Consider the following 25,929-nt stretch of genomic DNA (forward strand, 5'->3'; position numbering starts at 1 on the left):
GTGATTGGCGCAGGCCGGGCCAGCGGCGCCGTCAATCTCAATGACATCACAGTGACACCACCCCTCCCCCCCTCCCCCTCCCCCCGTCAACTCGCTGGACTTCACTTCCGCCCGGGGGAAGTCAACCTAACTTGATGGGTCCCGCCTTCGCGCGGCGGTGGTTGGCTGGCGACGTCGGCGCGGGGCCGCGATAGGCAGATCGCCATGACAACGGGCAGCAGGGTAGGCTGCGCTCGCACCGCCGCGAAAGGCCTTGAGAGAAAAGTTGCTGCAGTTTGGGAGCCGGAGCTCCGGGAGGCGGGTTAACAATACCTGTATTCGTGCTCTCGAGGAGGCGAGAAACAATACCAGGTTTTCCAGCTTTGGGTTTTTTTTATTTTATTTTTTTTTTGGTGGGGGGGAAGGGGGGAAATTCCTATTTTTGTTCAAACGACAAAAAAAAACCACCAACGTCCCCTCGTCCGTCTCTCTCTCTCTCCCCCCCCCCCCCGCCCTGTCCCTCTCCCTCTCCCTCTCCCTCTCTCTGTCTCCTACACAGATAAACAGTCAGGTTTGATTGTGCTTTGGCTTTAATTCCTCTTTGTGGAGTCAGTGGGTGCAGATGTCTCGCTGCCTGGCTCCCCCCTCCAGCTCCTCTTCCGCTGCACGTTCAAACCGCGCCGCCTTCGCCCTGTGCCTCTCTCGACACCGACTGTAACGGCTGCCGCTGGGCAGGGAATGCCAGGGCAGCATGTTGGCCCGAAACGCTGCTGAGACCGGGTGGGAGGCCACTGAATCCCAACGGGACCTCGAGGTAAGGCTGAGAATGTGTTATTTACTGCATTGAACCGGGGAGGGGGCGGGTGCGAGCCCATTGCCCTTTAACCTGTGCTCCCGGTGAAGAGCTGTGATGGGCTCTGCGCCGTACGCCGCGGTCTCACCTCTGTGAAGTACGACGAGGGGGCGATTACCTGCACAGGTGTGCGGTGCTGTGTGTGGGTCTACCGGAAGCCCCGTTACAGCTACAGACCGGAGTACTGGACGTCGATGTGCTTCTTTTTTCGCTTCTGTCAAATTGTACTGTATTTGTCCGATTTAATCAGCCCGGGGTTTCATGTCCTCCTCCCCATCGTGAGTTACCAGTGTTTAGTGTATGTTATTAAACCGATAACTCACCTTAACCCGACTGCGTAACTGTCGGGTTTATACCCAAGGAGTTACTGGATTGTATTTCTGTTCTAATCTTTTGCAATATTATGATATTTCCCGTTATGATAAAATAAAGCAAACAGCACTATGAGTGACATGCCGAGCCACGAAATATTAAATGTGGGTCTGTAATCCCAATTTCCTTGTCAGTAAACGATTGTAATAAAACCGACTGATGATAGAATGCTGAACTTGCGGTTCGTGATTCTTTTGATATCTGTTCGGAGTGTCAGTGCCATTAAGCAGTGGGAATCTATGGTTCCCTGGTGATTTAGTTTGTACAGCCACTGCCCTGTGTGAAACTGGGCCGTGCAGACTGGTTTGATCCCTGGCATTCATCTAGATAACATTTTGTACCTGGGTGGCAGAAGAAATTGCTACAATTGGGCTTGGTGCTTCTTCACCATAACGCATCCAGAGGACAAATTATTTAGTCAAGAGTTTCAACTGTTGATTAGTGTTAAGTGACCCCTGCAGGAAGGGACACGTGTATAGACAGATGTCAGTGGAAATAGAATTGGCTGTGATATTACACATGGTGAAGTGGCTTGTGAACGCTGGCTGAATAGGTTCACAAACTGTATAGACAAATGATCTTTGAGCAAGATATTGAAAGGTGATCACATCCAGGTTTGACTACCCCAGTACTTGCTGGATTCACATCTTCTTCCCTACACAAGTTGCAGACTATCCAGAACTCTGCAGCCCATGTCGTCTCAAGTACCAGGCTCTGCGAGCCTATCACCCGATTCTTGTTCTAACATTCAGATCCCTACATGGTTTCACCCACTTGACCTCTGTGAGCTCCTTCAACTATATCAACCCAACTTCGCTTGGTGAGCACAGGTCTGCTTCAAGTCTCCCGCCCTATCTGAGCGGACTTTCAGCCATTCTGGAACTCCATCCCAGAGCCCCTCAGTCTCGCTCCATGCCTCCCCTCATTTAAGGCTTGGCTCAAAAAAATACCTCTGACCAAGCTTTCAGGTCATCTTCTCCCTCTCCCTGCCCCAGCTTCCATATATAACCTCTTCACATTGGAAGGATGTCTCAAAACGCTTGAGAAAGCCAGCATCCCCTGTTTCACCCACAAAAATACAGTCAATTCACTTTACAGTATATTCTGTGAAGCGCTTTGAGAAGTCTCGAATACATGATAAGGCGCAAGGATTATTATATTACTATTATAACTTGTAGTTTTTTGTGCTAAATATTTCAGCCTCCAGAGAAGATAATTCTTGTATTTGATATTGAGTCTTTCACTTTGGAAGTCTTGAAGCTCTTCACAGGTTTTGTTCTTTTGGTAGTTACTGTATTTTATAGGCACATATTTTACTTTACTACTTTAATTTATGTTTTTTTTCTCTTTTTCATCTTTATTCCACAAACTGCAAAGGCTGTTTGAAAAATTCTCTTTTAGGTGCTAATTGTACAAAAGGTTTGTGTTTTTCTCAACTTAACTGGTGGGTATGAATGACATCAAAATTGGTATACAGCAATGCACCGTTTAATGTCAAATCTAGATCTATCAGTTTTTCTCATGAATACACAAAATTATGGTTGGATAATGGTTGACATTTTCTGCTTCTAAACTTTTCTATAGATCTTCAATATACCTCTTGTCATATAAATGCATACTTGTGTTTCCTCACTGGTAATACAAATATTACTTTTGATATTACAGCACTGATTCTACCTACAAGTGCAACTAGTGTTTCTGGAACTGTTGCGAATAAAGATGTGTACCAATCTGGTCAAACACACATGCAGAAATAGTTCAGTACTTGTCTTTTGGTATATGGCTTTTGAGTTGCTGTTTTGTGGACAGGATAGATTACTTTACTTGTATTTTCCAGATACAGATAGCTTTACATTATAATTATTGTTGTGAACACTAGTTTATCACCTTTGGTGATGTTTTTGCACTTCATCACAATTTAACTACTAGAATAATCTAAATAGTCATTACTGTTTAGAAATTAAATCAACAAGAGATTTGTTGATGTCAATATTTTGAAAAAATGTTTTGATACAAATCGTTCGGTGGCACTAAGATGAAACCATCACCAAATGTGTATATAATCATACTTTTAAATAGGGATTTTTGGTGCTGAGGACAATTCAGGTCTACCATTCCAGGTACTGTATGTCTTCTAAGAGACATAACTTCTAAGAACACCGGGACAAATCCTGTTCTCTTTGTAAAGTGCAATGTAATGTCTACCCGAACAGGCAGATGGGACCATGATTTGATGACCCATCTGAAGAACGGCACTTCCAACAATGCAGCACACCCACAGTGCCATATTGGAGTGTTGGCTTAAACTATGGGTTTAGAGCCCCAATGTGGGGCATGAACCCATTACATTCTGTCTCAGAAGTGAGTGCAGCCAACTGAGCTATGCTGACCAAATACTAATTAGTAATGAAGTGTAAATGTTGTATTCTTTAATAGGTGTGCAGACTGTATATCATAAATGCAGGGACTAATCAGGGTTTTGCTGCCCCTAAGAATTCTTGGTTTCAAAACCGGTTGTAATTCTGTACTACATGTGCCATTCCTTATTCAGATTATTACCTCTTTCCTTGTTTTTCTCATCCACCACTTGCTTCTTTGGGAGGGCTGGAAGGTGACCTGCTTGCAGGAATCATCGAATATCACTCTGATAATGATAATAATATGCTGAACTGTGAGATGTGTGAGTGACTCAGGCTGACATGAAATAGCTTCTCCACTGTGTACTTCTGAATAGTTTGAGAGAACTGTGGAGTTTGTTTTGTTATCGTTTAAGTGGTTTAATCCAGGTTAAAATTATTCTACAATGTAATCCACTGTATTTAAATGTAAAGCGTCATATCCATGGATGATATATCATTATTTAGTGATCATTTGGAACTATTGCTATGTATTATATATTTAAAGGAAAATGTTGAACTTTTAACCCTTCAAACATTAGAGATGAAATAATAGTTCACCAACAACAACAAAATTACATTTGTAGAGCGCCTTTCACGTCGGGAGGACATCCCAAGGTGCTGGACAGATAGAGGTTCGGACCTGGGGTCGAGGAGAGTGGAAGCAGGAAGATCGAAGGCATGGTTGAGGAGGAGGGTCTTGAGATGGGTCTTGAAGATGGCAAAGGGAGGGGACGAGGCGGAGGGACTGTGGGATGGAGTTCCAGAGGGTGGGGGTAGAGTGGAGGAATGCCTGCCCACCAATAGTGGGGCGAGCGAGGCGGGGACATGAAGCAGGCCGGAGCCCGCTGAGCAGAGGGAGCGAACCGGGTGGTAGGGGGTTAGGAGGTCACAGAGGTAGGGGGGAGCAAGACCATGGAGGGCTTTGAAGGTGAGAACCAGGATCCTGAACTGTATCGTCTGGGTGATGGGAAGCCAGTGGAGTTGGGCAAGGAAGGGGATGATAGGGTCGCGGAGCCTAGTGTGGGAGAGGACACTGGCTGCAGAGTTCTGCATGAACTGCAGCCTGTGGAGCGGGAGTTGGGGAGGCCAACAAGCAATGAGCTTGCATGATCGATGTAATGAAGGCATGTATGAGGGTTTTGGCCGCCTGCGGTGTGAGACAGTGGCGGAGCTTGGCGATGTCACTGAGGTGGGGGAAGGCAAAGTGGGTCATGGTGCAGATGTGGGGTAGAAATATAGTTGAGGGTCAAACAAGAGAGGTAGAGTTGGATGTCATCCGCATACTGGTGGAAGTTGACCCCATGTCTGTGGATGATATCACCAAGAGGGAGCATATAAATATTGAAGAGTAGGGGACCAAGGACGGAGCCCTGACGAACACCCCACGAGATGCCTTGGGGGCTAGAGGAGAAACTGTTTGTGGAGATAAAGTGGAGGCAGTGTGAGAGGTACAGGACAGAGCTGTGAAGGTTGAAGTGAGAGGAGAGATGGTGGATGAGGATAGTGTGGTCGACGGTGTTGAAGGCAGCAGAGAGGTCAAGAAGGACGAGGAGGCAGAAGGAGCCCTGGTCACAGATGGACAGAATGTCATTTGTCACCTTGACCAGAGCGGTGGCACGGAAACCTGATTGGAGGGGTTCGAGAAGCGAGTGGTGGGAAAGGAATCAGCGAAGCTGAGAAGCAACAACTCGTTCCAGGACCTTGGAGAGGAAAGGGAGGTTGGAGATGGGGAGGTAGTTTAGGAGTAGAGAAGGGTCCAGGGAGGAATTTTTAAGGATAGGAGTGATGACGGTGGTTTTTGATGGGGTGGGAACAGTACCAGAGGACAGGGAGAGGTTTATGATGTCAGTGATTAGAGGGGCAAGAAGGTGGAGCTGTACAAAGATTGTTTCGGCTGCCATTGAGATCTTTAATTCTCATCATTAAATCATTACATCTTATTCAGTCTCCTTTCAATATATACAATATATAATGTGTATATATAAAGTAATGTGAGCATATTGGCAATTTGTGAGTATATAAATAAATGGGGAAACAAATTCTCCATTTAAGATATTCAGAAAAATGTTCCCTTGGGTAGAGGATATTTTCTATGAGATATAAGATAGCGAAAGTCTTGTGGAAAATCACACAATTAATGAAATTCCCCATGATGGTTTTACAGCCATCATAGAGAATCGGAAATGCTCTACAAAGTTTAAAATGTACATCACAGTACTCCTTATGTATGTGTGCCAGCAAGAATGTTTTTCACATTATATCCCAGGTTACACTTGGCTTACTACATCTCCCTTATTTGCCTTACGATTGTTGGGCAAGCTTTTAGCTATTCTGTCCCTGGTTTCTGGAACACCATCCTGGAGTCCCTCGATTCATCCCCTCACTTTCCACTTTCGAAGCCCAACTCAGGACTTGCCTCTTTGACCAAATATTTGGTTATCTTTTTCCCACCGCCCCACCACCGCCCCACCAGCCAGCTGTGTTAAGTGTTTTGAGATATTCTCGTGATGTGAAAGGCACTATATAAATGTAAATTGTATTGTATGCCAACTTGTACTTATATAATGCCTTTCACATAAAATCAACACCTCAAAGCGGTTAACAGATAATATAATGCACGGAGCAGAAAAAATGGAACATTTAAGAATGCTGACCAAAACCAGTCAAAACAAAATGTTTTTTGAGAGGGTTTTGAAGATGAAAAAAGAGGAAATGAGGTTCAAAGTCTAGAAGAGAGTTAGGGATCGGGATAGGTTAGGGATAGGTCAGTAACCAATAGCAAGGAGTGAGCAAAAAAAATGCGTAACAGTTTCAGATTAAACTGTTATCTTTCACCATCCAAGGATGCACTCTCCACCTTATTAAGCCAGTCCAGACAGAACCTTGGCATTTTGTTTGACCCTTAACTATCCTTTCTACCCCACATCCGTGCCATGCTCCGCTCTGGCTTGCCCCACCACCGCAAGATCGTCTAGCTCCGCCACTGTCTCACACATTCATAACATCCAGGCTGGACTACGCAAACTCCCTGATTGTCGGCTTCCCCAATTCCTCCCTCCATAGGCTGCAGATCATCTAGAACTGTCCTCTCCCACACCAGGCTCCGTGACCCTATCACCCCCGTCCTTGCCCGATTGCACTAGCTTCCCATCACACAGCGGATATATGTCAAGATCCTGGTCCTCCATTCCACAGCCTTGTCCCCCACCTACCTCTGTAACCTTTAACCCGCTACCAACCTGCCCGCTCAACGTGCACCGGCCAGCTTCATGTCCCCCACCCTGCCCACCCCACCATTGACGAGTGGGCCTTCTGCCACTTTGCCCCCACCCTCCGGAACTCCATCCTGTAGTCCCTCTACCTTGCGCCCACCCTTGCCTCCTTCAAAACTCGTCTCAAGACCCTCTGACCGGTGCCTTCAATCACCCAGCTTGGGTCCGAAACACTGACTGTCCAGCGCCTTGGGACGTCCTCACGACATGAAAGGCCCTTATACAAATGTAATTTTGTTGTTGTTCAATTAACAGTGTAAAATATATTTTATATTGGAGTTGGAATGAAATTTCTTTGCCTTTCTAAACATGCAAACAATAAATGGCCATTTTATAGTACATTTTCATATCTTTGTGTTTTGACACTCTTTTATTTACCTTTTCAACTCCTTTAATTGGAAAGAGGGGAATGAATGATTTAAATTGGCTTATGTGTAAACACTGACATGGACGAGTTGGTCCGAATGGCTTGTTTTTGTATTTTATCGCTCCGTATAACTATGATTCCTTCCTGTTGCAATAGGCATTCCAAATCAATTGAGTCATATCTGATAATATGAAAATATGTCCTATTGCCTGGATAGAAGTTCTGAATGTGTAGTATTACAGTTATACTGTACATTCTGAGTGACATGCTATAGTTAAAACCATCAGTATTAACTGTAGCAAACCCTGTTGAATCTACAGTATAACTCACACTACAATTACATAAACTTCTTAAATGCTGTATTGTGCTTTCAATTGTCAGTATATTTATCATCAACTTTATTCTTGAATTGGTTTGTTCGTCACTTATTGTCAAATTTTAATTGGACCTTTACAAAACTACATTTTAGTTAATGGACAAAATGTTCCCTTTCTATGGGAGGGGGACAAAGAGGAATGAGATCATTAGAATGGAAATTCATTCGTATTTGTGTTGCTTGTTATATCTTGGAAACTTTTTTTTTTCAATGGTTGCATTTGAAGATAGAATGTGGCCCCTCCAACACCAATTAATTTTGTTTTGCCAGCAAGAGCAGTATGCAGACCAGAAAAATGCTGATATCTATTCAGGTAGACTGGAGAAGGACTTAGAAAAAAAAGTATTTGATTGAGTCTGTTGTAACAATCATCTAACTTAACTTGAAAAATCAAACAGAAACTTTTTTTCATGTAAATTGTGACCCCAATAAAGATGATAAGACTAATTGTTATCATCTTTATCCATCTCTGAACAGAAGCTTAATTTCATCAATTTATTTTAAAAGGAGAATTGAAAACAATGATTTTGGTGCTTTGATAAGTATAAGAGCTTAAACTAATTTAGGGCAAAGATAAAGCACAATCTACTCTTGACTAGATTGAGAACAGTGAATATAACTGACTCCATTTAAAATTGGTTAAGACCCACTGACTGACTCTAGTGACTCCAAATTGTGTACATTACAGTATTGATTAAATTAAGACAATTTGGAATATCCTTGCTGGTCAGTTTACTGACCAGTTTGATAAGATTACACAAAATATCTGTGGATTTTATTTTCCATCTCAAGACACCTCTGGCAGCCCTGCACAACATCACCTTTAATAATGGATCTGGCAAATTAGAAAGTGCAAATGATGATTGAACATATTCAGATGCCAGGAGAATATATATGTGCTTATTGATTGAGGATATATATGTAATACACACACATATATATATATATAATAGTACTGGCATCTGCATATGTCACATGTTGGAGATTTCATGTAGGTTCTCTTTGCAACAAACAAGTATGTATGTATTTTTAGTATCCAGTTTCACTTTTTGTTTTAAAATAATGGAGCCTAGTTGGTAGGTATACACACTTTGCTTCAGATCGACTCAGTTAGTAGCACTTTTGCCACTTTTGAATCAAAAGGTTGCAGGTTCAATCCCCATGTCAGGATTTTAAATGTATACAAACACTGTATGCAGTGTTTGCTAAATTCTTGGAAATGTTCTCCCTCGGGTGACGTTTTGAACCCTCAGGTGGACATTAAAGATAGAAAGTTAGAAAAGAGAAGGTAGTTTCTCCAAATGTCCTGGCCAACCATCTTCCAAATAAAATTGGTTATTCACCTCATGGCTGTTTTGGGGGGCACTGCTATGCACAACTTGGTTGGTGTATTCACCTATAAAATATTCAGGCAATTCACTTTATAGTATATCATTGCAATAAAATTGTCTTGTGGGAAACCCAACACCTCAGCCGCTGTCCAGATTTGTCGTAAATAAACCTTGACAGTTATTAGATTTACTGACTACAGTCGATTTTTCAGCTTTCCATTCAAGCCCTATAATATTTTAATAAAAGTATTTTTACTCTATCTTCTTCTACACTAATAAAACAACAATGTCTGTCTGCGCTTCAAGAAGGATCTCAATAGCTGATTGACGTAGAGACATGATTTATACTTTAAAGGAAAGGTCTTGCACTTGGGAGTGACATGGGCATATTTGTTTTCGGGTATCTCCTATTGTTCATGAGTTTAAAAATTACAGCTTTTAATACTAGAGCATTTATCAAGTCTTACACGACTTGATAAATAGCTCTAGTTTCTCACACCCACGTGCTGTATTTCACAAAACATTGCTGCCCAGTCAAGTTTTTCTTTCTTACAGCTTGCTTAAACAAAATGACAGTGACCCATCAAGCAGTAGTATCACTATTAGCTTAGTTATGCTGAATGATTTCTTTAAATTTTGGTTGAGTTGACAAAACCTCCGGTATAACATTGACAAACATTGAATAGTTTCTTACTGTAAAACAAAAGTGATATCCCTCGGTAAGAAAGAGGATTCAATATAACGGGCTGAGGAGCTTTAAGCAAATAGCTTGGAGGGAAGGGAGAAGACAAATCTCTTATAAAGACAAACTTTTGGTACCCATTCCAGTATATGCACACCAATTATCAGGTAAAATGGATTTATATGTATCCAGCACCAGATTTGCATTGATGGGTAAACTATTGACTTGGTTAATCTTTACTTCAACGAATCATTAATTCATTGTTTTTTGTCTTCTTGTTACCACAGTAGAAGGAGGAGGCGAGCCTGCAATCACAATGCCAGAAATGACAGAAAATCAGACACCTATGCATAGGACTCACAGGCAAGTTGTGGAACTGAATTGTTTAGTTCTTCCAGGGTCAAAGAATGGATTTGTATGCTCTTCTGTCTCAGTCCAGCTATTTACAGAGAAGGCCCTCTTTTTATGGTGACCTTTGTAAGTCTGCTATCTCTTTATTGCACGTTAAAAGGTTTCTTCAGGTTTTCCACAGTATGGAAGAGGTCTGGCTTCCAACATTCTTCAACCAATTGAGGGATTTAGCTGTTTAAAATATTGTCGTAAAAAATGGTATGTATTGTATCCATCAGCATGTGTGCTGATAATTTAATAGAAATGTACATTAATTGGACTTAATTTCTGTAAATTAGGTCAATTATGAAACAAACTCAAAACTGGGAACCTTGTTATAATGCGATCCTTGGGGTCCAATATCTTAGACAGTATAAACAAAGCACAAAAATGGCCAATTTTCTGGGTTGCCACTGAGATTGCTTCCTGCCCATAGCAGAGCATTCATGGGTTGGTATAATAATAATCCTTGCATTTGATATATTGATATATTGAGAGTCTTTGAGATGTCTCAAAGCGCTTCACAGAAGATATTGTAAAGTGAATTAACTGTATAATTTTGTGGGTGAAATGCGGCAACCAATTGTGCACAGCAGTGTCCCATAAACAGTCGTGTATTGAGTGACCAAATTATTTTTTATTTATTTTGAAGGAATTATTACCCCAGGTAAAGCGATCCGCCAATTGACTAACAACTGGGTTCCTGCTTACTGCTAGGTAAACAGAGGCGTGTGGAGTAAGGAAACTTGCCTAACGTTTCGCCCTGCCTGGGAATCAAACCCAGGTTTTCTCGCTTGCGAGGCGAGTGCTCTAACCACTAAGGTACAAGACTAAGCAATGCACAAAAAGTGGCAATATTGGTGATCGGACAACTTGGAAAAGGTATTAAATTGAGTTCCCATCTGCTTTTTCATGTGTACATCAAAGAATACTATTGCCACTATTCATGAAGGGAAGGAAGTTTCTTCCGCTGGCCTGTGCAACAGTTCCCCCAACTAAAAATATTTCGTCATTCACAAACTGTTTATGGGCCATTGTTGATTGCAAATTGGTTACCACATTTTCTCACAAAATACACAAATGCAATGATTATTTGTTTCTGTTACAGCAGAAGTTTATAAGACTTTGCATCACTAATTGTATGGCCACTTATCTTTCTGGAATGCACAAATCAACACTCCTGTCTATTTAATGGCAACCTGAGATTCTGGTATTTCAGGTTAAGTTTATTTGAGTGGGGAATTTTGGAATGCAAAAGCTTGTAATTTTGTGAAAAATATGGCTGAGTATTAGTTGGCTTAGAAAAAATGTGTTTTGGAGAAACTGATGTATATTTTACAGTCACAAGAAGATACTTTTGTTATTTTGTCTAAATGCATTTAGTAATGTGCGTTTACTCCTCCGTCCCAATTATTGTTTGCAGTTGTTCTACTGGTTTGGGGATTCATGATCAATTTGTTCTTTGTTGATAGCTTGATGGTGACAAATGTCAATTAAGGATATTTATGAACTACTGAGGATCTTTTTGAGGAAGTAAATTGACACTGGGGAGGTTCCAACAAATTAGAAACAAGCAAATAAGATTCCCATATTCAAGAAGAATACAGTCATTCTTATACAAGAATGCTTGCACTATGCATCCAGTTCTGATTCTTGCAACATAAGGGGAGCGCACTGGCTCTACAGTGAGTGCAGTGGACAACAATGAGACTGATCCCTGATTTTTGAATTGAACGATGAGGAGCGACTGGATAAATTAGGGCGTATCAGCTTTGACAAAAGACATCTCTGAGACAACGATATGGATGTCAGATAAGTAAAGGGATAGAGAAAGTCAGATGCATAAAAGTACAAAATTAGTTAAAAGAGGGAAGAATTCAATGTAGTAATTTTTTTTTCCAATCCACTTTTGCCCCTTTATACAAAGCGGGTTAAGAATTGGACTAATCTTTATATTTTGCATTATAGGAAGAAAAATAGAGAAACTCACAATGCAGGTAAGAACGTTTATTTTGAATTTTATAGCCATAGTATTATATTAGAGCTGGAAATAATATAACCACCCAATAATAAAATATTACTCTATCAGTGTCCACAAGGTCAATACAGTCTTAACAGTTTATTTCCTACGTCTCATTAAAACACTGCGGACTACCCCTAGAATCCACGCTATTATCCACTCTATTATTCCAAAAATGTTTTTAAAAAAAAGGCTCTGGAAAGGTGAGCACACACTTTGAGGGAAAGTTTATATTAAAAAAAAAGGAAACCTGTTTGGGTACATGCAAACTTCTGAGTTATTTAATGTAGGTTTAACTCCTACAGCAGCTTTGTGAGTATACTGCTGTACCAGTTGGCTAAATGAGCACCCAGACAGGTTTCCTATATTTATGATTTATTTTAAATGCGGTACACATTTGAAAATTGGTTGCTGCCTCTAACTTTACACCCTTCTGTCTTTTGCAAAACTCTATGGCTTCTTGATTTACCTTAGTTGATTGCTTGATCACTGGCTGGAGAAATCCTAACTTTGGTGGAGGGGACATTTAAATAAGCACTCTGTATTTACTATACCCATGAACATGCGGTGCATTTAAAAAAAATGATGATGATGATAATTATATGATATATACAGCCAGTTTCCACAGGCTGGGAATACGATTTAAAGATGTGAACTCTTAATTGTTTACCTAGCAATAAGGTTGTTAGTCGTTTGGCAGATTTCTTTTCCGGCGGTAATAATCCCTTCAAAAAAAATGTTTTAAAAAAAAAAATTTGGTCACTCACTACAAGATTGTTTGTGGGACACTGTTTTGCGCAATTGGCTGCTGCGTTTCGCCCACAAAATATACAGTCAATTCACTTTACAGTGTATTCTGTGAAGTGCTTTGGGACGTTTCAATGATGTGAAAAAGCGCTATATCAAATGCAAAGATTATTATTCAAATATAGCCTTGATGTGAATGTGTGATTTAGAGCAATGAGTACCAAGGGTGGATTCTAATAATGTTTAGGCAGGGTAAGAAACCATGCTTTCACAGAATGTATACTTGTGTCTTCAAAGTCATTAAATACTTAATACCCAGTTGACTTTATAAATGGCAAAATTGGCGATCCTACCGATTTGAGGAAAATTGGCACTACCTCATATTAAATTAATTTTTTCTTGACCTGGAATCCCAGCTGTTGATTAGGTGCTAAAAGTCCACGTGAAAGAAGTTTATAGGTTTGACTTTACATTTTATAGCAACTTGTAGAGCTTTGTGTCCTGTTAATCACTTCAGTACAAAATAATTTGACTTTGGAAAGAAAGCTATTGTAAAGCAAGGCATCTGAGAAAATACTCAAAAGGTGGTGCGGATATATCTGTAAAGGTTGCAAGAAATTTTTTTCCAGTCATTAATAACAATGATATGTAATGTGATGAGTCTTGTTTATGCCAAATGTAGCTTTTCTATATATGGGAGATAAATATTCCATATATTTTCATGTTAAGCTAACTGTAACTGTCTCACTGTCCACCTAAGAACTGCTGTAAGAATTATTTGAATCTTACTGAAGTTATTCAGCTGGAGAACAATGAAATGTTAACTGTTTCTTCTGCAGATTGCTGTCAATGTCCATTAATTGCACTATCAGTTGTTTTGGCAATCAACTGTACACCCTCACCCTAAGATTGATCAATAACAACTTAACCTCTTTACATCCAGAGGAAAATAAATGAAGAAAGTGTGTGGTAATATGTTATTGGATATGAGATGGGAAGTCATGCAATATGCGTCTAAAAAGATGGATATCCAAAACAATTCTTTTACAGATATTATGGATTCAGTGCATACCCATAGTACACTCACTGTATATGGCAATGGATGTGAAGATCCACATTGCCCATACAGGGTAACTTGTTAGTTACCTGATTCAATGGTCACATTTGTTTCAATGTTTAGTGCATTGTGCCATAGAATGATTTCAATGTGGTTCATTTTCGTAATTTAGTGAGATCACAATCTCAACCATCTCGTCAATCGGAGTTACCAAGGTGACGCCAGACAATTCTCCATAGGGAGAGTGGAGAAACTCAGCAGCCTCGGAGCAGATCTCAAACCTGCCCACTTGTCTGGGATGTAGAATAGGCTACATGTGCATGGAAAGGAAAGGATTTGAGGAAAGGAGGTAGAAAAATAGAAAATAATTTTTAAAAAAATTACTATAAATCTTAACATTTTATAATTTTCTGTTTTTCCTAGTGGAAAGGCATCGCAAAAAGAAGATTAACACTGGAATAAACAAAATTGGAGAACTTATTCCATGCTCGCCTGCTCTGAAGCAGGTAAAACTATTTCCGATCTTATACGTATCATCACTGGGTTAAGTCATTCATATACAGAGGATGAATCTCCGTCAATAATTTTATTTCAACACATTCCAATTGAAAAGTAGTTGGTTTATAAAAAANTTCAGATCAGGGTTACAATTTTACCAGGAACTCTTTAAGTTGTAGATTTCTTTAATTCCTCATTTTAATGTTTTCCATACAAGAACAAACTCAAGTCAAGAAGTCGGGGCAGGTTGCGGAGTTGGGGAAATGTTTTTATTTGTGCATATGCACACAAAGCTTTTGAGGTTACAATTTAATGAAGCTGAAATGTGAACCAGCAGCAAGAAGTGGAGAAATCTGATCCTTGTAAATACAAATACAAGATTACAGTGATATAGGCTCATTAACAAACAGGTAGGGACATGCATACAAATACAGAGTGAGTGAGCTGAGTGTGTGCATGCGCATACATGAGTACACAGAAAAACTTAATCTGCATGGTTTCTGTATTCACAATGGGGGCAGCTTCAAATTAAGATAGCAGACTCCATACTATTATTCAAAACTTAACCCCCTTAAAACATTTCTAGAATTTGCCCTAATTGAGTCTGATGTCAGTAATATTTTGAAAAAAGAAAATTACAGTGTTGTGATGTCAAGATCAAGATGTCAAGGATAAGATACACGCAGCCCAAAACGTTACTGATCGCACTACTGATCATTTAGGGAATGATTTATTGGCGCAATATACTTGTGCAACTTCCCAATCAATAAACATTTAGATATGTAAGCATGCTACTGAAGTCAAATAAGTGAGTTATGAAACTCATTCTTATTGAAAGCATTCATTCCTGCATTTAAACATAGTTCACAAATTCACTTGATAGACTCCAACATCAGCATTGTTTCTTCCTCTTTAACTGTGCTGAAGTTGGTTCTCTTTACATCATCTCCTACTCCAATTCATTCTTTTCCAGGACCTCAAACTTGTCAAACTACTTGCCTCCCTCAGTGTCTCATTTCCCCTGTAATCTACAAGCTTTTTAAATCCAAGCTTCTTATTATCACACTATTACATGTCTTTGCACCTAATCTTTTCAAACTTCATCCTTCAGTTAAGTTTCTTAATAAAATAAAATGAAAAAAACTATGGCCTACACTACATATATTCAGTTTAAGTTGTAATTAAAATATATTAAATAAATGATCAACATTACTTTAAAGTGTGTTCCTAGTTTTGAATGTTGAAATAGCACTACCATTCTATATTTAATAAATGTTACTGAGGAGAAATGTACAGCAGTTCATCGGTACCGGCATTCAAACCAGGGGGAGCATCATTCCCACAGCAGCATGCTCATGTGTTACTCATTGACCCATCAATTTGTCTCTTTTCTGTTTTCTTTAAACAAAGTTATAACCAGATTTTTTCTCTTAAAATCACTAATATACTGAGTTTTATTAACTTTAATTTTATTATTGTTTCCAGAGTAAAAACATGATATTAGACCAAGCATTCAAGTACATATCAGATTTGAAGAAACAGAATGATGAACTCCTATTAAATGGAGGAACCAAAGAACAAAGTAAGGGCATAAATAAGCAGCCTTTTATTATTATTATATGTAGAAAATAGCAAATGTCACTTGGAAAGAGACTGGAATTTCTTGGACTTTCATTTCCTTTAGTTTATCTTAAAAAGTTTGTTACCAGTAATAATAATATTATTATTTATTATATTAACAGTCAATTAACAGGAGTTAGTGAATTGGATTTTAGAATATATCACTAAGTTATTGGTCAGGGACTATCGTCTACAAAAATTTGAGACCATTCAGTTTTGTTGTCACGTTTTGAGATTGTTTTTTCAACTCTATATATGTCAGCTATATTATTGTATTGTTCAAACTTTTAAAGCAAACACATCCTCTGGAACTGTTGCACTTTTGAACTGCTGTGTTGCTCAACATTTGCAGAGATTTGTAAGAATATGCTTGATTTAGTCCTCTAACCTGCTCTGGTGTGTAACTGACTGCCACCCCTGACCTGAGCTCCCTAGCTTCATTTTTCTATTTTTTTTTCTCCCCCATTTTTACTTTCCTGTTTCTTGCCTTTTTCTTTTTAATTTAAAATTTTACTCATTTGTGGAACATTACTGCTGCATTTTCCTGCATAACCTTCTATAATATATATAAATGTATTATTTATTTTCTCATTATCATTCTTTGATTCTGTTATTAATATAGATTCTGTCTATCTTTTTGATTCAGATGTACATAAAGGGACCATTGCAATTTCAATAAGTCTTTCTTCTAGTTTATATTCCCCTCCTAATCCAAATTAACTCTTAAAATGTATTAGTTATTCCTTTTTTTACCCTGAACTTTGACCATGTTTGACTATAAAGTACTTATTTTCCAATTACTTACAATTCGTAAAGATGTTTTTGAGATTTTTTTGCATAAAAGCAAAATATTATTAATAATAAAGATACTTTTATTTTTATACCTTAATCATGTCAAATTATCTCAAAGCATTTCATAAGTAATTGCTGTCAAGTGTAGTCAGACTTTTTGCAGGGAAACAGCAGCTATTTCCACCAGGAAGGTTCCGCAAACCACATCAGGTGAAACACGATATTAATTTGGAGGATTATTGGCTAGGATTCTGCCTTAAAGCCATTCTATGAAGAAATACTAGCTTCAGCAATCTGCTTATGTACACTTGGTTATAAATTGAAAGACTCTTTAAAAGTTGGCCAGCAGAGGTCAGGCATGTTGAATCGAACTGCATGTATGTGATGACATCAATGAACATCTGAAACCAGTAAATGGTTTTATTCCTCAAAATTCTTCATACTTATCTCACCTTTGTAAAGATTCAATTGTTTTACAGTATCCATTTCCTATCCTGATTTTGATGAGCTTTTTAATTTTCTGGCTGGAATATTTTGTGTCAAAAAGCCATTCTACATTGGGGAAGTTAAACACTAATCTTATGTTGGTCACATACTTTGGCTATTAACACAAACAATGGACACTCTCAGGTTTAAACATGTTGTATGCAATCAGAATGATGGTATAAACGTCTCAATCAAAATAACCATTATTTAGATTTTAAAAAATTAACTATGGAAACGGCATGCTTATAGTGGGGGGGATTGATACAAATATATTTGCATTTAATTTTGCAGGTGAAGAGATTAAAAGACTTCGAAAGCAATTGGATGAGCTACAAAAGGAAAATGGACGTTATATGGAATTACTGAAGGCCAATGATATCTGCTTATATGATGACCCTACGATTCACTGGAAGGGAAAACTAAAAAATGCAAAAGTTACAATGGTTATTTCTTCTAACCAGATGCAAGAGGACATATTAGTTTACTCAGATGGAAATCAACTGAATAGCAACTGCCAAGAAGCAGTAATACAGAATCTGTACAATGTTAATCCTAGTCTACCAGAGGAGAGTATGAATATTCTCCCTGGGCAGAAAAATAATCTATCAGAAACTAGTCTTGATATTATTGTGCCAGTGGCAGTCCCAAATATCTGCCCATTAGAAAATAATGCCCCGGTTCAGACAGCACAGATTTCACAGCAAGAAGTTACAAAGTGTCTTCCTACAACGAGATCTTCTCAGACTGATGTTCCATGTACCACCAGCAGTACTGTACAGAGTGTGCTTAATATTCCACTTAACAATACTGGAGAGATGGAGCTTCAGTGTCCTCCTAGCAGCTGTCCTACAAGCTGCTCTTCACAGATTCTAGAATGTTCCAAAGGCAAATTTGGACAGAGCGATTTGGAAGCTGCCAACAGCAGTTCTACACAGAGCACAGATGTTTCTCGTAGCACATGTTTTGCTCTGACATTACAGTCACAGCAAACGGATACATCATGCGCAAGTCTTGACAACTCTAACACAACACAGGAACCAGCTTTTGGATCACTGCCACATGCCTCATCCAGCCAAGATGCTGTGTTTGGATCTACAAGATTATCCATTATGGAATGCTCACAAAACCTATTAGGTTTAAACATTGGCAAAAGTACACCTTTGTCAACTAGCAGTCTTGTTGCTCCATCTCAGTCTTTTAAAGCGGGAGCAATATCTAATACAGGTGTAATGCCGTCTTGTCCAATAGCCAGCTCTTGGACTGTCTCTTGCTCTGCTTCTACAAATGTTGGCACTTCGGATTCAAACAGTGTCAGTACTTTTACACGTATGGCATCCTCAGGCAACACACAAACTACATGGACTACATTACAACTAGAGGGCAACACTGTACTTCCCATGAGTCAAGTTGGCTGCAGCATTGTGCCAACATCATTAAGTGATGACGTAAATACCAGAAATTCCTTCTCATTTTCTGAAAGTGGGCCATCAAATAATAATGTATCTGTAGTTCCATCTTCCTCTTCAGCAACATTGAATGGGGTTTCCCTTTGTCCTGTTTACAAACCACAACTTAAACAACCGGTAGCAGTTACTGTGCCCTCTGTCCAACCTTTACCATTGCAGCCAATCCCACCGCAGCCTCAAATTCCAGCTCAATCAGCAACCAAGGTTGTTTCATTACTTCCACCTTTACAGGTGATTCAGATGGCTCATGCTTCAGTGCCATCGGTTTCCTCCACTCCAGGCAATCAGAACTTGATAATTCTTCAGCCAGCTAATCCAAGTTCGCCAGCTGTGGTCAGAGGGGGCATTAGCAGTCATACGCCAGGCCAGCAAATTGTGATCATTCAAGCAGCTAGCCAGAATGCAGTATCAGTTGTTCCTGCTCAAGCAAATAACAGGGTACCAATCCTTGATACCAATCAAGTTGTGTGTAGTAGCAATAACGTACAGAGCACATCAAGTGTTCAAACTGTTGGAGGAAAACACCTTGTTCACATATTACCAAGACCAGTTTCTTCATCTGCATCTGCTAACTCACAGTCGTTTTCAAGTCCGCAACAGCAGACCATCTCTGTGAATGGACAATTGTTTGCTTTGCAGCCAGTAAAGCAATCTGGAATCTCTACCCAGAATCCTATGCAGATTATTCAGCCAACGACCAGTGCAGATCCAAATACCAATGTTGCCCTTAAAACGTTTGGTGCATTGACTAACCTCAATAAAAGTATCTCGCAGATGGCAGGGCAAGGTTGCTTGCAGATAGCTAGTACTCAAATACCTAATCCTCCAGCAACAGTTAATACCCAGATGAGCTCTGTCAGTAACTGTGTAGCTGACACAACAGTAGTTAATATTAGTACAGATATTTTGAGGACTTCATTGAATTCAGCAACATTGCACCAAGCTTGGCCCACGACAAACTCTTCACTAAAATCTTCTCTTGGTGTCTCCTCAAACTGCAAATCCAAAAAGGTTCAAAAGAAACCCCTTTCTTCCAAACTATCTGCCACAAAGAAGGTCACAAATATTGGGAATAAATCAAAAACATCCCCTAGTAGGCCTGAATTTATTAAATCTAATAGCAAAGATAACCCCTCACAGCTTTTAACCAGTGAAGATCATGTTTTGTCACAGAAGAGTTTGACAATATCTCAGCCATCATCAGTATCTCAGATACTGACATCAGTCACATCTACAGTAAACCTTTCTACCACCACTTCCACTGACATATTAGATACACAACAAATGCCAAAATTATCAGAGGGATTCTCCCAAAATGTAGCGGCATGTTTAGCTGAACCAGCATCTTTATCAGTGCCAGTTGAACCTGGCACTGAATCTAGCATAGTAACTGAGATGATAGTCACATCTGTTTTAGATGATTCCTTGCCACCGGCTTCATCACAAGATGAATTGGCTAAAATTGTTTCATCTGCAGATTGCTCACCGTGTGTAATCACAGGTGTGTCAACATCACTTCCTGCATCATTATCATACTGTTCAAATGCTTCTCTTGAAGTTTCAGAAACATTTACTATGGACAAAAATAATAGTTTAATTGAGTTGCAGACTGCTGTGGAAAATGCATGCAATACATCTGTGGTAACCAGTGATACATCACAATTGGAATCTTTCACTGAATCGCAACAAAAAAGGAGTAAGACCGAGGAAGTCAGGACCCAAGATTGGAACAAAGAACGGTTGGAAATAAGCAATTATTTGATGAATAAAGAAATACCCAACCAGGAGGATTGTGACACAATAAGTGGAGTCACACATAGTGACAAGCCCTCATCGACTCAGAAAAACTCTTCATTGTCAGTGCTGAAAGATTCGTGTTCTAGCAATGAATTATCTGTGGACAATTCCAAGCAGACACCATCCAGCATGTTGTTTTATGAGAAGGATGAACATCAGAAAGATGTTTTGTTGGCGAGTACAGAAGGTGAAACTGTTGCACAGCATCATTTGTGCAATCCAGATCAAGAAAGTATAGGAAACTCTTTGATTATCAATCGGCAGACTGAGTCACCCATGTCCACTAGCTCTGGTAGCAGCCGTGGATTTTCTGTTGCTTCAATGCTACCAGATACAACCCGAGAAGATGCCTCATGCACAATGACCAGTACATTGAATAACTGCAGTTTGTCAGAACAGAATGATATAGTGGCTCTTGCTGCTAGGGCAATTTTTGAACATGAAAGTCCTGGGAAAAGTATAATCACAGATGTTACTGTATGTGATATGCAATCTAAAGCTCAAAGAGCTTCATCTGCTGAAAAAGAAAGCTGTAGAAGTCAACAACCTGCGAAAAGCCTTGGAGATAAAGTTCGTACTAATTTGATAGAAGCTGGTTCAGTTGAAGGACAAGCCCATCGATCACTATTACTGGACATTAGCATACCAGGGACCTCTTTAAGTAAGAATTCTACTGTTGCAAAACAAACACCAAGCACGTCACTGATTTCTACATCATCGTCAGCTTCTGTCACTGCCAGCTTGAGTGTAATTAATCTTGTGTGCCATAGCGAAGCAAACCAAATTCATGTTTGCTCTTCTGGTCTGACACAACCTGCAGAGCAACTTCCAGTTTGTGTTACAGCTAGTCTCTCAAGTAGATCCAGTTCCTACACTGCCCAATCTTCTGAACCTACTCTATTAGTAGAATATTCTCATGAACAGTTAAATTCAATAAAAGGTACGGTGCAGGCTTCACAGGTTCAGGGAGCACATTTAAAGCAAAGTAATAATATTCGAAAGGATGCAACAAAGCGTATTGTGACAGATGATCACCTAATTTCTACGCCAAAAAGGCAAAAACAATGCACGAGTATAACCTCGAGACTTGAAGGAAAGACAACGCTAAATACACTTCCTGAAATTATTCCCGAATGTGGCCAATCATTTATTAGCCAGTTAGCATCAAATTCTTCAACCTCTTTAGTATCCAGTAGTAGCCCAGGACACATGGACAGTCTAAGCACCTTATTCCCTCCAACTAATTTCCTGAGTTCTAATCCTGTTGGTACTTTAAGACAAATTGAAACCCATTGCAGTGTACAGCCATCAATTCAAGAAACCCAAGGACTGCAAAGCAGGCAGCAGCTACAACAGCATATGGTGTCACAGCAGAATATCTCTTCACAAGCTGGACTTAATCTTCATCACAGCCACACTTACTACAAGCACCATCAGGGACAGATGAGAGAAAGGAATTTATATCAGTTTCAACATCACCTTTCACAAGCTGAGCCCTCAATCCAACAGCAGACTCACAGGGTCCAGCAATCCCGGACCACACAGCAAGATGTTCAGATGCAGAAAAAAAGAGGCCTTATTCGAGGAAATCCAACGCCCCAACTGCCCTTGCAGCAAAAAACACATCCTGGTGGGAATGACCAAGGACGACAGAAAGGGAATCACCATCATCATCAGCACATTCAGCAGCAAATGCAGCATTCACATTTCGGGAATTCTCATCAAGAAAAAGGATGTGATAATTCCATAACCAATAGAAATCATCACAGCAGCCATACACAGAATCTCCACGGTCAAGATCTGTTGCACCAACAACAGCATCATGATAATGGAAGCAATAGACAACAGGGTTCAGGTGTCTCTTTAGAGCCAGTATCTGGGCAATCTCGCATTCAGAGGTTGATGTCATCAAGATCATTGGAACAACAAATGGATGCCAAAACAAATCCTGTATCGCGGCATTCTGATATACAATGTGCTCCCCACAGGCAAGAAAGAAATAGGGTTTCCAGTTATTCTGCAGAGGCCCTTATAGGCAAAACGCCTTCAAGTACAGAGTCCCGAATGACAATGACTGTACAACCCTCTAGAAATAATCTGGAGCCATCTGAAATGAGAACCTATCTTGATCTTTCAATGAGCAAAAGTATGCCAGTACACAATTTGCAGACTAAATTGTCAATGGATCATACTATGAATACTGATGTTCAAGGACTTTCTGATTGTTCTCCTTTTAAAGTGAGTGTAACAAGTCAAGCAGTAGGTACATTTGAGGTACAGAATTCAAGAAACAACGAGATAGTCAGTACTGTACCTTCACACAGAGGAATGCAATCACATGGCTTTAGACTTGGTCAGAATTCTGGGGCTGAAAGACAACCAAGATTGCCTTATTTGCCAATGCAAGGGATTACATCAGGAAGTGGAGTTTCTCTAAGAGAAAATGATGGTTCTTGCCCTCAGAGTTTTATGCAAGGTCTATTGCCTCCTCACCTTAGTGAACAGATGAGTGGAAACCAAAGGGCAATGTCAGAACATTCGAGAAATAATCAGTGTGGCCCACCAGGAAGCATAGAATACAATTGCCCACCAATAAGAGAGAGTGTCCACCTTAGGAGAGAGGGTGAAATGCAAAACCATGACAGTTGTGACATGAATTTGGTCACATTGAGTTCTAGAAACAGTACTTTGAGTATCTCGTATTCGAATCCTTCGGTGGGAGAAATCCAAGGCCGAAATATAAGTCCAAATGTTGCTGCACAGAAGAACTCACTGAGAATGAATGAAACACAAGGAAATAAGTGTAATCCAAATGTACAAGGGTCTACCAACATGCATGGAGCAGTTAGGTCAGTGTTGTCACACCCTGCAGTGCCCCATGGCAGCAATGGGCAAGGCCACTCAATTCAACCACCAAATTCTGTTAGTCAACGAACACGTCATCAAACACAGGATGGTCCTGGTTCCAAAATGCGTCAGACTGAGCGATCTCGGTCTGGGAACCATAGAACTGGGAATGTCTTTGCCCATGGTCTACAGTTACCGTTGACATCCAATAGTGGTATGATTCTTGGTCGTCAGCAGCCCCAAGCTGCACGGACAGGAAGTATTGTACGTTTTATGGCTGAAGGTCAGCAGGTACCCAATGATAATTTAACTCCTGACCAGCACTCACTACCACAGAACTTTGGATTTCCATTCATACCAGAAAGTAGTATGAACTCTCCAATGAATGCCAACACATCATTTATTCCTCCTGTAACTCAGCCAGGCTCTACTCGTACTCCAGCTCTCATACCGGTGGAGCCTCAGAATACACTGCCATCTTTTTATCCACCATATTCTCCTGCCCACCCGAACCTCTCCAATGACATCTCAATACCTTACTTTTCCAATCAGATATTTACAAGTCCAAGCACAGAAAAGGCTAATGGTGGCGGACTGAATAACCCATTTGGTTCCATTTTGTCTCCACCTCGGCCTGTTGGTTTCCCACAGTCAAGTTTTCCTCTTCTTCCTGATATACCACCCAGACCAATGGCCAATACTTCAAGCATTACACCGCATTTATCAAATTTTAATTTGACAACTCTGTTTCCTGAAATTGCAACTGCTCCTCTTGCTCCAGAGGGGTCAGCAATGCCTATGTCACCTTTGCTGCCTTTAACAAACCCAGCTATTTCAGATATCTCCAAGCAACACCAGAACAGATCTGCTCATAATATAAGCCATATATTGGGCCATGATGGTAATTCAGCTGTTTAAACTAAACCATGCTTTACTTTTTAAAACCTCTTCTAGTTATGTATGTAATAATGGATGGTTGGCATGAATTAGACTTTTTTGGTCTTCAACTGGTCTTATCATAACTTGTGCACAATTAACAAAGAAAATGAAGAGCCTAAAAGTCTATAGTTCACCCAGACCAGCCATTATTTGTTTGGTATACATAAGGTACTTTTTCCTTGGTTCCATTTATGAAAAATCTCAGGCAATGTTGTCGTCAATGTAAAGGGTAGAATGAAGCAACAAATAAGCATATGTTGTCAGTAGTGCACCATTACAACAGTATCTGACTTATGAAAATGAATGCTTTCGATTGTGTGCTTTTCACAGGATAGAATTTTCAAAAAAAAGGGAAAACAAGTCTCATACATACTATATCTTGGTATAAACTATACCAATCATAGGCTTGCAATATAATACTAACAGTTACAGATCTGTTCATAGGATTGAATAAGTACTAACAATGTAAATATTTGCTAGAAAAATAGCAACAACAAAGAATTGTTGGATTTAACATTGTTAACCATTTTTTTCAGTCCAAGGTTCTAATTTTGTTTTGTAATCAGCAACTTGATCATTACTTTGCTTGTGCAACAGACTAAATCATAAGAGGAAGAAGTGTTATTCTTTAAATTTCAACACTTTCATTCTTGTCCCAAAAGTAGGACCATTTTAGAAAAGTGTAGTATCATTTTGTTGATAGGATAACCTCTTATGCTCATGAGATCAAATTTCCTTGCATAAATTTGGTTACTTAGACAATCAACTTCATTTTGTAATATCCTAATTTTACAAGACTTGGATGCTTCTAGGTAATTTAGTGAATAATATGTGAAGGATACTTGAGTTTGTAATATATTTCATGGCTGAGTGGCAGTAAATGTAACTAGTGTGGGTAAAAACAAGGAGAAAATCTTATTTTAGAATTATTTAAATTTTGGTTGGGACTGAGAGGTGCATCAATATCTCCCCAGTCTTTATGTGAAGTAGTTTTCACCTCACTCCATAGGATTTTGTCTACCCCATTGAATTTTCTTTTAAGCAGAGAAAAAAAGTTAGAAGTTCTGCGCATATATGGAACCAATTCCCATACATTTTAATAATCTTGTCATGAAGCTAATTTCATCTTCTAGATTCCTCAAGACCAAAATCGAGGGGATCAGCTATACACCTTCCCCTCACACTCCGGCCCCTACCCATCCCTCCCCCCACACCTTTGAACTTGTCTCCCCCCTCTCTCACCACTATTGTGACCCATATGAAAACCACCACCTGCTCCCTTGACCCCATCCCTACCCTTCTTCTTACCTCCCAGCTCCACCTCCTTGCCCTTCTACTAATATTATTATTACTCACAGATATCATCAATCTCTCCTTGGCCACTGGCACCGTTCCCATCCCATTAAATACAGCCGTCATCACCCCATCCTCAAAAAACCTTCCCTGGACTCACCCCTGCTCTCCATTTACTGCCCTATCACTATTTTGCCCACCTATGACCACTGGCTCCCCATCCCCCAGCCTTCGCCTTCAAGGGCCTCCATGGCCTTGCTCCTTTCTACCTCTGTGACCTGCTAACCCCGCATCAACCAATCCACTCCCCTGCTCAGCAGGCTCCGGCCTGCTCCACGATCCCCTG

General features: G+C 39.9%; 1 protein-coding gene across 1 annotated transcript; it reads left to right on the forward strand.

Annotated features, from left to right (window-relative positions):
- Positions 1 to 516: 516 nt before the first annotated feature.
- LOC103177610 (basic helix-loop-helix domain-containing protein USF3) lies at positions 517 to 24,562 on the forward strand. Its single transcript, XM_007891847.2, has 6 exons — positions 517 to 793; positions 9,919 to 9,994; positions 11,990 to 12,018; positions 14,269 to 14,351; positions 15,829 to 15,925; positions 17,533 to 24,562. The coding sequence occupies exons 2-6, from the start codon at positions 9,948 to 9,950 to the stop codon at positions 24,267 to 24,269; spliced, it is 6,993 nt and encodes a 2,330-aa protein (XP_007890038.2). The 5' UTR covers positions 517 to 793; positions 9,919 to 9,947; the 3' UTR covers positions 24,270 to 24,562.
- Positions 24,563 to 25,929: the final 1,367 nt, after the last annotated feature.

Source organism: Callorhinchus milii, unplaced genomic scaffold, assembly GCF_018977255.1.
Source record: "Callorhinchus milii isolate IMCB2004 unplaced genomic scaffold, IMCB_Cmil_1.0 Scaffold4, whole genome shotgun sequence".
Classification (NCBI taxonomy): domain Eukaryota; kingdom Metazoa; phylum Chordata; class Chondrichthyes; order Chimaeriformes; family Callorhinchidae; genus Callorhinchus; species Callorhinchus milii.

Bases quoted from the DNA above. Each gene is read 5' to 3' on its own strand.
- LOC103177610 (XM_007891847.2), top strand. From the start codon at position 9,948: ATGCCAGAAATGACAGAAAATCAGACACCTATGCATAGGACTCACAG. The intron at 9,995-11,989 runs GCAAGTTGTGGA...TTTGCATTATAG, and splicing joins CCTATGCATAGGACTCACAG to GAAGAAAAATAGAGAAACTC. The intron at 12,019-14,268 runs GTAAGAACGTTT...TGTTTTTCCTAG, and splicing joins TAGAGAAACTCACAATGCAG to TGGAAAGGCATCGCAAAAAG.